Raw genomic sequence first — 13712 nt, 5'->3', positions numbered from 1 at the left:
AGCAAGTGTTGCGACTTTTGCAGCGGTAACGCTTTGATTCTGCCAGTAAAATCGCAAATGAGAAATAAAAAAACAACAACCTTTTTTTGTTAAAAATTTATGAAAAAGCTAATACTTACCATCGGCAGTTGTCATAGTGACATATTCCTCTGTATTCCATCCAGGGCATCCTCCTGGGATGGCGTTTCATCCCATGTGACTTCTGTAGCCAATCACAGGAAAACAGATGTACGGGTCGCCGTAATAACGGGGGGGGGGGGGGGGGTGTAAGTATAGACTTTTTTTCCCCAAGGACTGGATTCTGTAGCAGAGATACCGCCCGAAAAACTGCACCACAATTTGGTGTTGGATGGATACGCTGCATACTTTTATGCAGCCCATCTGACCTGTGGGAACCCAGCCTAGAAGTGACTCCTTCTATGGCGGACCCGGCCCACCTATGACTTACATTGTCTATTATTTTCAGAGGAAATTAATGGTCAGGCAGGGCTTCCCATAGTAATACACAGCTGATCGCTTGGGGTCAGAGTAGACGGAACCGCATAGATCAACGGGCCGGCTTTTATTTAAAGATATGTTATTTTTATGAGACAATACCTTTTAAGTTTGGCATTGTGCTTGTAGCATATTCGATTTAGAATGGTGCATATATCTTTACATTGGTTGTTACTGTATACCAGCTCATACAACATAGCAGCCTTTACAGTGTTGTGGGATTTACTTGCATTTTCTTAAAAATGTGTCATCCATAAATGTTTGCACGTCCGTAATGATAGAACCAATTGTTTTGACTACACTGGACTACAGCATTTTATTCAGCCTGTGATCTTCATTCCTCTTGCCCTGTAAGGAGCTTTTGTATTGTGTTAAAATGCATGTATGCTGTCTTATTTATTTAGGTGCGGTGCCCTTATTAACATATGAGGATGAGGTTATTACCCAGCCTGTGAAAATTTTAAGCTTTTTCAGGAAACAGGTGAGTCGGTATTATGTTTTCATTTGTTTTATATGTTGTGATGAATGTATCTACACTACAGACTGGTTGGTTTTGCTATTCGGTTTTAGTATTTACATTACAAAAGTCTTCCTTAGGCCTCAAGCACACATCCATGGCCCTTTATACAGTCACAAATCACGGATCCGCAAAACACGGACCAGAGACGGATGGCTTCCGTATGCGCTCTGTAGTTTTAACGGACAAATTAATAGAATGGCCGAAACTGATCCGCAACAACGGACAGGAATAGGACCTGTTCAATAATTTGCGGAATGGACACACGGATCCGCAAAAAAACTGATGTGTGCATGGAAATGAATGGGTCAGTGTGCAATCCGTTAAAAAAAACGGATACACTCTGAAGAATATCACTGAAGTGGGCTTGAGGCCTAAGTTATTTTTTACGGCAGCTGTTCCCAATCTTTTGTAAGTTATGAGCCACTTTCAAGTTTTTGTGATGGCCGGGAGCCACGTTTAAGTAAAAAATTATAACATGTTAAGCCTAGAGAAACGCAAATTCATGAAATTTCAATTTGCAGGTTAATATTTCAGTATGACATTTAACACACTGGTATGCCACCACCCAAACTGGCACTTTTCTGGAAAAGGGATATGTCTGTAATATGGTTAATGCGGATCACAACTTAGGGTTCCTATGGCGAGCCACACAGCAGGGGGGTGCGATCTGCAAGTGGCTCTCGAGCCACTGATTGGGGAAAACTGCTCTACTGAATGGACTTAATGGGGAACTAGACTATTTCCTTATGAGGCTTTTGCCCCACCACTCACGTCATCTATATGCTGCTGGTTTTAGTAAGGAAATTATTTGTTTGGTCATTTTAATGAATGGGAGGTATATAAAAAAAATGCATCCCTTATGTTCTTAGTTCACTATTCTTGAATTCTGGAGCAGACTTACTAATGTTTATTTTCAGCCTCATTTCATAAGCTGATGTTATATTTGGGAAGTCATAGAATAAGGTACTATTGTGAAAGGACATTTTCCTCCTAATTCTCATCCTAAAAATCTGTCTGCAGTTTAGTGTCCCACAGTCATGAAACATCTGTTTCATTCTTAGAAATACCAGTCCGCCTTGGAAAGTAGTACTCGTGCAGAAGGAATGTGGAGATGTTGTCAATGGGAACTAACCAAAAAAAAAAATCATAAAATGTACTGGCTGTATTTAGTTTGTATTAATGCCCACATTTTAATGTTTATCATTTTAATACACCCTAGCATGGGAGTTCTTAGGTTATGGTCACGTCACGTTTTGGCCCTACGTTTAGCGCGCATGTTGGGAAAGCTCCCTACGTTCACACTAAACGTGTCCATAGGGCTCCATTAGCCCGAGAGGATCTAAAAGAGTGTCCTTTTGGCCTCAGTTGTGGTATACGTCGGTATATCTTCTTTTTTTTTTTTAATGATGGAATAACGTAGTATAGTACGATATTCAATTTTGAAGGATTCCGCAAAAAAATAAAAACGTACACTGCGTGGTATACGTTTTTTTTATATGGAGGCTTATGTGTGATAGAATCCACTGTATGGGCTTTTCCACACGTAACGAATTTGCTGCAGAAATAGTGTGGATTTTTGCTGCGTTTTCTTGGTGCGTTTTTTTCAAAGGCTACACGTGTGATAGTGAGATTTCTTCTTCCTGTGATTTCAATTCTACCCCCTGTAAGAAATTCTGCAGGGTTTCCACAGTAAATAATGCAGTACATTGTAGTCTGCTGTGCAATTGTTGTTCCTCATTTATTTCTATGGGGAAAAAAACGCAGGGAATCAGTCCACTTTCCACAGCAATAATTGACATGCTGCGGAAATAAAATTACGCCCCGCAGGTGAATTTCTGGAGGGAATTTTTTCGCATTATGTGGATGACATTTGTTAAATCACACCCACTTTGCTTCTGCTGTTATCCGCTGCGTACTTTCCGTTTTCAATTGCGGACGGAAAAAAACACAGCAATTTCGTCACGTGTGGACAAGCCCTATGGCATCTGTCACAGGTATACGCTAAACGTATACCTTCGGGTACTTTTCCAGGGCTGGAATCCCCGGGAAGTGCCTCAAGTAGCGCTCAGCCCGGAGATTCCGGCCCTGGGGAAGCCCCTGACATCACTGTCCATGTATAGACAGTGATGTCAGGAGCTTTCAACTACAGAGTCCCCGGCCAAAGCATCTGTAGCGCTCTGGCTCCCTCTAGGAGCGGAATCCCTGGCCAGAGCGTTGCCGACACTCTGGCCGGGGATTCTGGCATTCCAAAGCCCCTAACGTCTATGTCCATATATGGACAGTGATGTCTAGGGCCTTCCCAAGATAGGAGTGGCCAGAGTGCTTGCGATACCCTGGCCGGGGACTCCATAGTTGAAAGCCCCTGACGTCACTGTCCATATATGGACAGTGATGTCAGGGACTTTCCCTGGCTCTGTGCTTAAAGTAGCGCTGTGCCCTGGGAGTTCGGGCGACGTATCCCACTGTATGCCTATACAGTGGGATACATCGGTTCCATCTGTCGGAGGTATCCGTCCAGACTCCTGCCGACATATACCTCTGACGGACGGAAAAAAAACTTGATGTGAACAGGGCCTTACTGCTCCAGGCTGCATCAGTTTCCAGGCTCCAGTCTGCACAGCTATGACTGGATGTTCGGCCGTCTGACGAAGATCAGAGAAAATGCTGATATCTGCTGTCTTCATTATAAAACATTATGTTGAACATTGGTACCGATTTAAGTTCACTAATAAAACGCCATCATCCCTGGGCTTTCCTAGATAATCATGTAGCCCTGGGCCTGTTGAGGCATATGTTATGATGCTTTATCATTAGCTTAGATACAAATTTATATATATGTATGTATGTATATGTATATATATATATATATATATATATACATACACATATATATATATATATATATATATATCTTTATATATATAGTGTGTGTATATATATATATATATATATATATATATATAGTATATAGCTAATGTTTTTCAATATCAGATCGGTGGGGCTTTAACTGCCGGCACCCCCACCGATCAGCTGACTGAAGGGGCCGTAGCGTTTGTCGCCACGGCCTCTTCAGTGTTCATTAGGCTCCGGATGTGAACGGCGCTATGCCTGTAAACTCAGAAAAATAAGCTGATCGGCAGGGGTTCCGGAAGTTGAACCCCCACTACTCTGATATTAACGGCCTATACTAAGGATAGGCCATCAATCAAAATTGTCCGGACAACCGATTTAAAGGGGATGTCAAATTTAGAAAACCCACTTTTATAAACTCTTAATTCTGAGATAATAGAGGTAGTCCTTGGTTCAGGATCTTGGCCAGAGTAGAGAGAGGTTACAAAGAGCGTCTCTCACTCTGGAGGACCTGTCCTGTCCTGCATTACACAAACAACTCATTGATTTGAATGGGTACTGTGTAATGCTTAATTTCCCTTGTGGTGGTGCTGCAGGAAAATGTAACACTTTCTGCCAGGTTTCCTTACAGATTACAGCTGATCGCTGGGGGTCGCAGCAACAGGGGGACACTTTGTGATCAGCTTATTGTCAAGGGACCCTTCTAACAAGTAGGGATTGTCTAAAGCGGTGAACCCCTTTAAAGGGGTTCAATACTTTGTGAATAAAGAGAAAATTTGTATTACAATTTTGATGACTCTTCTCAGGACAACACAGATGTGTATGTTTTAGGTTCTAAATATCTATCGCATGCAAGACCATTTCCAGGAGAATTCCGTTTCATTATTTTTATTATTATCTTGTAATTCCCATCTCTCCACTGACCCCTGAGCCTATAGCACTCTCTTCTATAAATCCCATATGTGGAAGAAAGGTGTCAGTTCAACGATCTTACTCTGGAATGCTTGTATCTTTTTACTGGCACATTTTTAATAACTAGTAAGTAGAAATTGATCTGATTCCTAAGCTAGAACAGCAGACTGCGGTAGCTTTTTGAAGAGCAGCCCGCATCTCAAGTGGTCCACTTATCCCACTGCAATTACTGAATTTAACACTTTTTTCTATTCTGCTGGAGTTCTATGGCAGATTTTGCCAAAATAGATCAGAATGAAAAAAAAACTGCAGTAGTATGCTGTGGTGAACCACTGTACAAATACCTAGATCTCAATGTGGTCAGTTCTTTATATGGTCTATGATACAACACTACACTTGTATGTCAACCACTAGTGTATATTATAATGTGCTTACATAAGCCCTCAGTATCTAAGGACGTCCTTCAAGCAATAGCAGAAACGTGGTGTGAACAGTAATAATTGCATTGTTCCTGACTTCACATTGAGATTGATCATTTGTTTGGCTTGCTTCAATACAAAAAAGCGTCTTCTTCATCTCTGCTTAAAGAGGCTCTGTCACCAGATTTTGCAACACCTATCTGCCATTGCAGCAGATCGGCGCTGCAATGTAGATAAGAGTAACGTTTTGTTTTTTTTAAAAACGAGCATTTTTGGCCAAGTTATGACCATTTTTATATTTATGTAAATGAGGCTTTCTAAAGTACAACTGGGCGTGTTCATAGTAAAAGTACAACTGGGCGTGTATTGTGTGTGTACATCTGGGCGTTTTTACTTCTTTTACTAGCTGGGCGTTGTGTATAGAAGTATCATCCACTTCTCTTCACAACGCCCAGCTTCTGGCAGTGCAGACACAGCGTAGTGCAGACAGTGCAGACAGTAGCTAAATCGACTTACCTGCAAACGCCGATGCTGCTGCAGAATCAACTGTAGCCTCTGGTGCCGATGTGTCCTCGCTCGTCTGACACGATGCAGGACCTGGGGCAGGAAGTGAGTGACGTCACAGCGTGATCTCTCGAGAACACGCTGTGTCTGCACTGCCAGAAGCTGGGTGTTGACGAAGAGAAGTGGATGATACTTCTATACACAACGCCCATCTAGTAAAAGAAGTAAACACGCCCAGATGTAACACACATAATACACGCCCAGTTGTACTTTTACTGTAAACACGCCCAGTTGTACATACACAATACACGCCCAGATGTACGCACACAATACACGCCCACTTGTACATAACTTTAAACACGCCCAGTTGTACTTAAGAAAGGCTAATTTGCATAAATATAATAATGGTCATAACTTGGCCAAAAATGCTCGTTTAAAAAAAACAAAAAAACGGTACTCTTATCTACATTGCAGCGCCGATCTGCTGCAATAGCAGATAGGGGTTGCAAAATCTGGTGACAGAGCCTCTTTAAAGTGGATATGTCAGCTCTCCTGATTTGTCTGTTTTAATTAATATTTGTAATGCCCTTTAAATAACAATCCTGGAACATCTTTTTATAGAACATTGTCATTCCTCTGTTAATCCTACTGGAAATGTAGATGAATAAATTGACAACTAGCTGTTACCGTTCCCCTTGTTACCGTTCCCAATTAGTGCTGACAGTGTCAGATTATGAAGGGACACATGCTATTGACAGAGGGAAAGTTAATGCCCATTTTTAAAATTAATTTATACATTTTCAGGAGGAATAACAGAGTGATGGTGCCATATTCTAAGAAAATATGCTCTCAAATAGTTTTTTTTTATGTGGAAGTGTTTACAAAATCAGACAGGAGAGCTGACAGATCCTCTATCCCGAAAAGGTGAAGTCATCTGTTTTAATAGTAGTTTAATTTGTCCAGAAGCTTGCAAAGACCTCTAAGCCATGTAAAACAGCTACATTTCTGCACTCCGTCTTTCTCCACCGCATTGAGAAGATGGCAGTCTGGGAGTTGGCATGCACCAGTCAGACAATTTCCAGTGCTTTTCTCTACACATCTTGTCGCATCTTGCACAAATATTGCACATCTTGCACAAATATTTATGCCTCCAGTCTAATAAGTATAGGAAACTTGTCTAAGGCTATATTCACATGACAGTGTAAAAAAGGGCCATTAAAAACTGATCAACTGTCAGTTTTTCATGGCCGTTTTGCATCAGTGTGTCTCCAAATTTTCATCCATTACCAGTCCATCTGTCCATTTTTAATGGCTGTTTGACATCCATTTTGCACCCGTTTTTAATGGCCATTAAAAAAAAACTGATGAATTTCATTTTTCAGGCTTTTTTTTTGTCCCAACCCATGAAAACACCCAAAGGAAGGTCATTGTCAAGACTGTTTCACAGCCCCCCTGTAGATGATGGCACATAGCCCCCTGTAGATGATGCCACACAGCTTCCCTGTATATGATGCCACACAGACCCCCTGTATATGATGCCACACAGACCCCCTGTAGATGATGCCACACAGACCCCCTGTAGATGATGTCACACAGACCCCCTGTAGATGATGTCACACAGACCCCCTGTAGATGATGCCACACAGACCCCCTGTAGATGATGCCACACAGACCCCCTGTAGATGATGCCACACAGGTAGATGATGCCACACAGACCCCCACCGCCGATAGCCAGCAAGGGAACCAATAGTTCCCTTGCCTCTTGAATACCCATGTCACAGATCCATTTTTAACTGTTGTTACATGTATTGACAGCCATTAAAAACGGATCCATTGACTTCTATGAGGGCCGTCTGGCTGTGAAAACTGCCAAAAATAGGACATGTCCTATTTTTTTGACGGCCAATGTTCACGGGCCGTTAAAAAAACGGCCCTGTGAATACACCCATAGAACATCATTGTTCTGAAAACGGCCGTGTGACGGACGTTTTTCACTGTTGTGTGAATAAGGCCTAAGAGTCAATTTAGCTTTTGGAAAGAAATTGCTTTATCCTGGGTGAGTGGCCTTTTTTAAACATAAGGGTCTGACTGACATTACTGCGAAGCAACTGGGTTTGGTGGCTTTTCTAAAATGAGTGATTGGACAAACTTCTCACAACAATGGTTTTGTCTACCTGCAAGCGGGATATGTCTTTTTACTGTCCCTTTGAATTTTTGGGGCCATGTTTACCACTTAATATGTTTTATCTGTATTCTTTACAGAAATATAATGCTGATTATGTGTTATCAGCGAGAGAGGGATCTGACACCCTGGCATACGTTGCCCTACTTGAAGAGAAGCTGTTTCCTGCAATAGTACGTATTTATATGTTGTCTTAGAAATGCCTTTTAGTATTCAGTTATTAGCTGACATTTATTATTTACTTTACGCCTGATTTTGGCGTAAATTGCGCATGTTAAAAATTTAAAATTGGACAAACATTGTAACATTTGTCTTCACACTCCACAAATAATTTTCATTAACGTCAGCTTCAAGGGGTGCATAACCTCACACATGATAAATGAAATAATAAAATAATCTGTAAAACAGGTACCATTTGTTCTTACCAACCTTTTTTAATGTTGTCACAGCTACATACATTTTGGGTTGACTCTGACAATTATTCCAGTGTGACACGGCCCTGGTATGCTTCACGGACTCCATTCCTCCTAAGATTTTACTTGCCTGGAAAGCTGTCTAGAGAAGCTGTGAATAGAATTATGGTGACCAAGGGACAGCCACCTCTATACAGCCTGAATGAAGTTGAAGCTCAGGTAATTGCAGAGTGTCTATGTAAAAATCTTTTGTATCTACCCAGTGTCTTTAAAACGGGATGAGCTGCAATATGAGGCAAAACCGCTTATACAGATGAGCCTATGTAGGCAATAAAAGAGCCGCGGCACTCGCATGACCGCCAATTCCTCTTCATTGTGCTGATCGGCTGGGTTCCTGGAGGTAGTACCCCCACTGTTCAAACATTAAAGGGGTTGTCCAATGAAGAGATAAGTTATTTCTTATTTAGCATTTTTCAAATAAAAAAAAACGTGCTAATATACTTAAGCTTTCAAACGTGCATGGATTGCAGGTTTTCAGTCCCAGCCTCGTGGACCTGAAAGTTCGAACCTGCTGTTGTAGCTGTGACGCTTCATCACAGGCTCCGGGACCTCCTCATTATGTGTCGGTGACGTGGACAAAGAGGCTGGCTGCCTGGCTCAAATCCTCTGCTAAACCAGCCCCGATCTCAGTCTCTGAATCAGCCGTGATGGCTTAGATTAGGGGTCTCAAACTCGGCCGGGTAAATGGGCCGCACATAGAAAAAATGTGAAGTTGACGGGTCGCATTACTTTAAAATTTGATACAATACAAAATTATTGTTAATCAATTCGTTATTTGAACTACTATAACAATACTACATTACTATAATAATACTATATTACTATAACAATACCACATTACTATTATACTACTACATTACTATAACAATACTACATTACTATAATAATACTGGATTACTATAATAATACATTACTAGAACCATACTACATTACTATAATACTACATTACTATAATAATACTGGATTACTATAACAATACCACATTACTATTATACTACTACATTACTATAATACTATATTACTATAACAATACCACATTACTATAATAATACATTACTATAACCATACTACATTACTATAATCATACTATATTACTATAACAATACCACATTACTATTATACTACTACATTACTATAATAATACTGGATTACTATAATAATACATTACTATAACCATACTACATTCGTATTAGGCCTCATGCATACGACCAGGGCCGCCATCAGGGGGGTATTAGGGGTAGTGGTGTGAGGGGCCCGGCCAAAACTAATTGAAAGGGGGGCCCGGCAACTGCCTCGACATTCTTTTGGTAGGAAAAAACGGGCCCCTGCAATGGGGCCCGTTTTTTTCACCAAAAGAATGTCGTGAGCTGCTGCTGCTGCTGCTGCTGCGGGCCCCCTCCCCTCGTCATGGGGGGCCGTCAAACCGTCCGCCCGCGCGCGCACCCGATCGCGCGCACAATGAAACTGCCGCGCGTGCGCGCATCCACGAACGCCCGCACTGGAGACCGCCCGCGCGCGCACCCGCGATCGACCGCGCGCGCACCCGCAAACGAAGCGCGCGCACCCGCGACCGGCCGCGCGCGCACCCGCGAACGAAGCGCGCGCAGCCGCGGACACACATGGACAAAACTTACCTGGAGCCTGGCTGGAGGTGAAGGACTGGACGTCTGGACCGAAGACCTCCCCTGGAAGACATCGCCGGAAGAGGACTGGAGTGGGAGCAGCTCTTCTGACACAGTGAGTAAATTAATGTCAAAGTGTTGTTTATGTATGGCCCTGTTTACACAGTATTTTGCAGGCAAAAAAAAATCTGCCTCAAAATTCCTTAAAGAATTTTGAGGCAGATTTTGACCTGCCCACACTATCTTGCCGCGTTTTTTTGCTGCGTTTTTTGCTCGCGGCGATTGAGGACAGCAGACAAAAAACGCAGCGAAAAATGCATTTTCTGCCTCCCATTGATTTAGATGGGAGGTCAGAGGCGGAACCGCGGCAAGAAAGGACGTGCTGCTTTCTCTTTTTTCCGCGACTGGCTCCCATTGATTTCAGATTAAATCAATGGGAGGCGGTTTTGGAAGTTTTTTGGTGCTGATTCTGACGCAGTGTCCGAGTCAATATCAAGGGCCAAAAACTCTGTGAACTGGGCCTTATTGTTAGGGCTTATTCAGACGAACGTGTAATACGTCCGTGCAACGTGCGTGATTTTCACGCGCCTCGCACGGATCTATGTTACTCTATGGTGCCGTGCGGACTGTCAGTGATTTTCACGCAGCGTGTGTCCGCTGCGTAAAACTCACGACATGTCCTATATTGGTGCATTGTTCGCGCATCACGCACCCATTGAAGTCAATGGGTGTGTGAAAATCACGCTCAGCACTTCCGCAGCCGTATAAACTATGAATGAAAACAGAAAAGCACCACGTGCTACAAACATACAAACAGAGTGTCATAATGATGGCGGCTGCGCGAAAATCACGCAGCCGCGCATCATACGCTGCTGACACACGGAGCTGTTATGGACCTTTTGCATGCGCAAAACGCCACGTTTTTTGCGCGTGCAAAAAGCACACGCTTGTGTAAATCCGGCCTTAGGGTAGGGACACACTAGGCATGAACACTGCGGATTTTATGCAACACATTTTATTGTGGAAAATCCGCAGCGTATCACAGTCGCAGCAGAGTGGATGAGATATGAACAAATCTCATCCACACGCTGCAAAAATAATGGACCTGCAGTGTGGCTTTGGCTTTTTAAGTCGCATGTCAATGTATTCTGTGGGATCGCTGCTCCTCTGTTGCGGAAATGCTGCGGTTCTGCCGCAAAAATCACACAAGAGAAGAAAAAAAAGGTACTTTTTTAAATTGATAAAATTTAGACTTGCCCCGGCCGTAGTCCTGGTGACGCGATCCTCTATTCTTAGCGCAGCCCGGCCTCCTGTCATGACGTTTCATCCCATGTGACTGATGCAGTGGTCACATGGTCTACAGCGTCATCCCAGGAGGCGGGGCTACGTTCAGAAGAGAGAGATGCGTCACCAGGACTACGGCCAGGGCAAGTCTAAACTTTTTTTTCCCTGCAGGATTCCCGCAGCGGACATGCCTCACGAAACCTGCGCCGCTATTTGGTGCGGTTTTGCTGGCAGAATTCCCTGCGGCTCCCGGGATAAGCTGTGTAGTTTTACTCAGCATATCCGCCTAGTGTGTCCCTTATGATGTCGCTCCTGGAGCTGCTGCCGCTCTCTAAATAGGCAGTTGGTCCAGTAGAATTTGGAATTATTTTTTTTTGTGAACCAGCTTAAAAAAATACAAAACTTTTGTGTTAGGGCCTGTTCACATCACTGTTCGCTTCCGCTCCGGGGTTCCTTCTGAGGTTTCTGTCGGGTGAACCCCGCAACGGAAAGTGAAAGTGATAGCACAGCTTCCGTTTCCATCACCATTAGCGCAGTCGACTGCGCTATTAATTCCGTCCAAAAACCAGCCGGAATGGTGACGAACCACCGCTCCGGGGTTCCGTCTGAGGTTTCTGTCGGGTGAACCCCGCAACGGAAAGTGAAAGTGACAGCACAGCTTCCGTTTCAGTCACCATTGATCTCAATGGTGACGGAAACATCGCTAATGGTTTCCGTTCGTCACCATTCCGGCTGGTTTTCGGACGGAATTAATAGCGCAGTCGACTGCGCTAATGGTGATGCAAACGGAAGCTGTGCTATCACTTTTACTTTACGTTGAGGGGTTCACCCGACAGAAACCTCAGACGGAACCCCGGAGCGGAAGCGAACAGTGATGTGAACAGCCCCTAACACAAAAGTTTTGTATTTTTTTAAGCTGGTTCACAAAAAAAAATAATTCCAAATTCTACTGGACCAACTGCCTATTTAGAGAGCGGCAGCAGCTCCAGGAGCGACATCATAAGGGACACACTAGGCGGATATGCTGAGTAAAACTACACAGCTTATCCCGGGAGCCGCAGGGAATTCCGCCAGCAAAACCGCACCAAATAGTGGCGCAGGTTTCGTGAGGCGTGTCCGCTGCGGGAATCCTGCAGGGAAAAAAAAGTTTAGACTTACCCCGGCCGTAGTTTAAGTGACGCATCTCTCTCTTCTGAACGTAGCCCCGCCTCCTGGGATGACGCTGTAGACCATGTGACCGCTGCAGCAGTCACATGGGATGAAACGTCATGACAGGAGGCGGGGCTACGCTAAGAATAGAGGATCGCGTCACCAGGACTACGGCCGGGGCAAGTCTAAACTTTATCAATTTAAAAAAGTGGCTTTTTTTTTTTTTCTCATTTGTGATTTTTGCGGCAGAACCGCAGCATTTCTGCAACAGAGGAGCGCCGATTCCACAGAATACATTGACATGCGACTTAAAAAGCCAAAAAGCCACACTGCAGGTCCATTATTTTTGCAGCGTGTGGATGAGATTTGTTCAAATCTCATCCTCTCTGCTGCGACTGTGATACGCTGCGGATTTTCCACAATAAAATGTGTTGCATAAAATCCGCAGTGTTCATGCCTAGTGTGTTCCTACCCTAAGGCCGGATTTACACAAGCGTGTACTTTTTGCGCGCGCAAAAACGTGGCGTTTTGCGCTTGCAAAAGGTCCATAACAGCTCCGTGTGTCAGCAGCGTATGATGGGTGGCTGCGTGATTTTCGCGCAGCCGCCATCATTATGACACTCTGTTTGTATGTTTGTAGCACGCGGTGCTTTTCTGTTTTCATTCATAGTTTATACGGCTGCGGAAGTGCTGGCCGTGATTTTCACGCACCCATTGACTTCAATGGGTGCGTGATGCGCGAACAATGCACAAATATTGGACATGTCGTGAGTTTTACGCAGCGGACTTGCGCTGCGTGAAAATCACTGACAGTCTGCACGGCACCATAGAGTAACATAGGTCTGTGCAAGGCGCGTGAAAATCACACACGTTTCACGGACGTATTACACGTTCGTCTGAATAAGCCCTAACAATAAGGCCCAGTTCAACGTTTTTGGGCCTTGATATTGACTCGGACACTGCGTCAGAATCAGCACCAAAAAACTTCCAAAACCGCCTCCCATTGATTTAATCTGAAATCAATGGGAGCCAGTCGCGGAAAAAAGAAAAAGCAGCACGTCCTTTCTTGTCGCGGTTCTGCCTCTGACCTCCCATCTAAATCAATGGGAGGCAGAAAATGCATTTTTCGCTGCGTTTTCTGTCTGCTGTCCTCAATCGCCGCAGGCAAAAAACGCGGCAAGATAGTGTGGGCAGGTCAAAATCTGCCTCAAAATTCGGTGCGCGCTTCCAGGCGGTCGCCGGTGCGCATGCGCGGGAGTTTGCGTGGTGCGCGTGATCGGTCGCACGGGCGGCGGTGTTTGA

At 43.9% G+C, this 13712-nt stretch overlaps 1 protein-coding gene across 3 annotated transcripts in view; it reads left to right on the top strand.

Moving 5' to 3' along the window:
* Window positions 1–13712, top strand: part of MTX3 (metaxin 3) — a 54570-nt gene that overhangs the window by 23599 nt on the left and 17259 nt on the right. For all 3 annotated transcript variants that reach the window (XM_075838812.1, XM_075838801.1, XM_075838805.1), the window contains exons 3-5: window positions 900–976; window positions 7963–8055; window positions 8332–8514. In XM_075838812.1, coding sequence (XP_075694927.1) covers window positions 900–976; window positions 7963–8055; window positions 8332–8514 — 353 coding nt within the window. The remainder of the gene's footprint in view (window positions 1–899; window positions 977–7962; window positions 8056–8331; window positions 8515–13712) is intronic.

This window comes from Rhinoderma darwinii, chromosome 1 (assembly GCF_050947455.1).
Source record: "Rhinoderma darwinii isolate aRhiDar2 chromosome 1, aRhiDar2.hap1, whole genome shotgun sequence".
Taxonomy (NCBI): Eukaryota; Metazoa; Chordata; class Amphibia; order Anura; family Rhinodermatidae; genus Rhinoderma; species Rhinoderma darwinii.
This window is presented reverse-complemented; position numbering and strand designations above follow the sequence as displayed.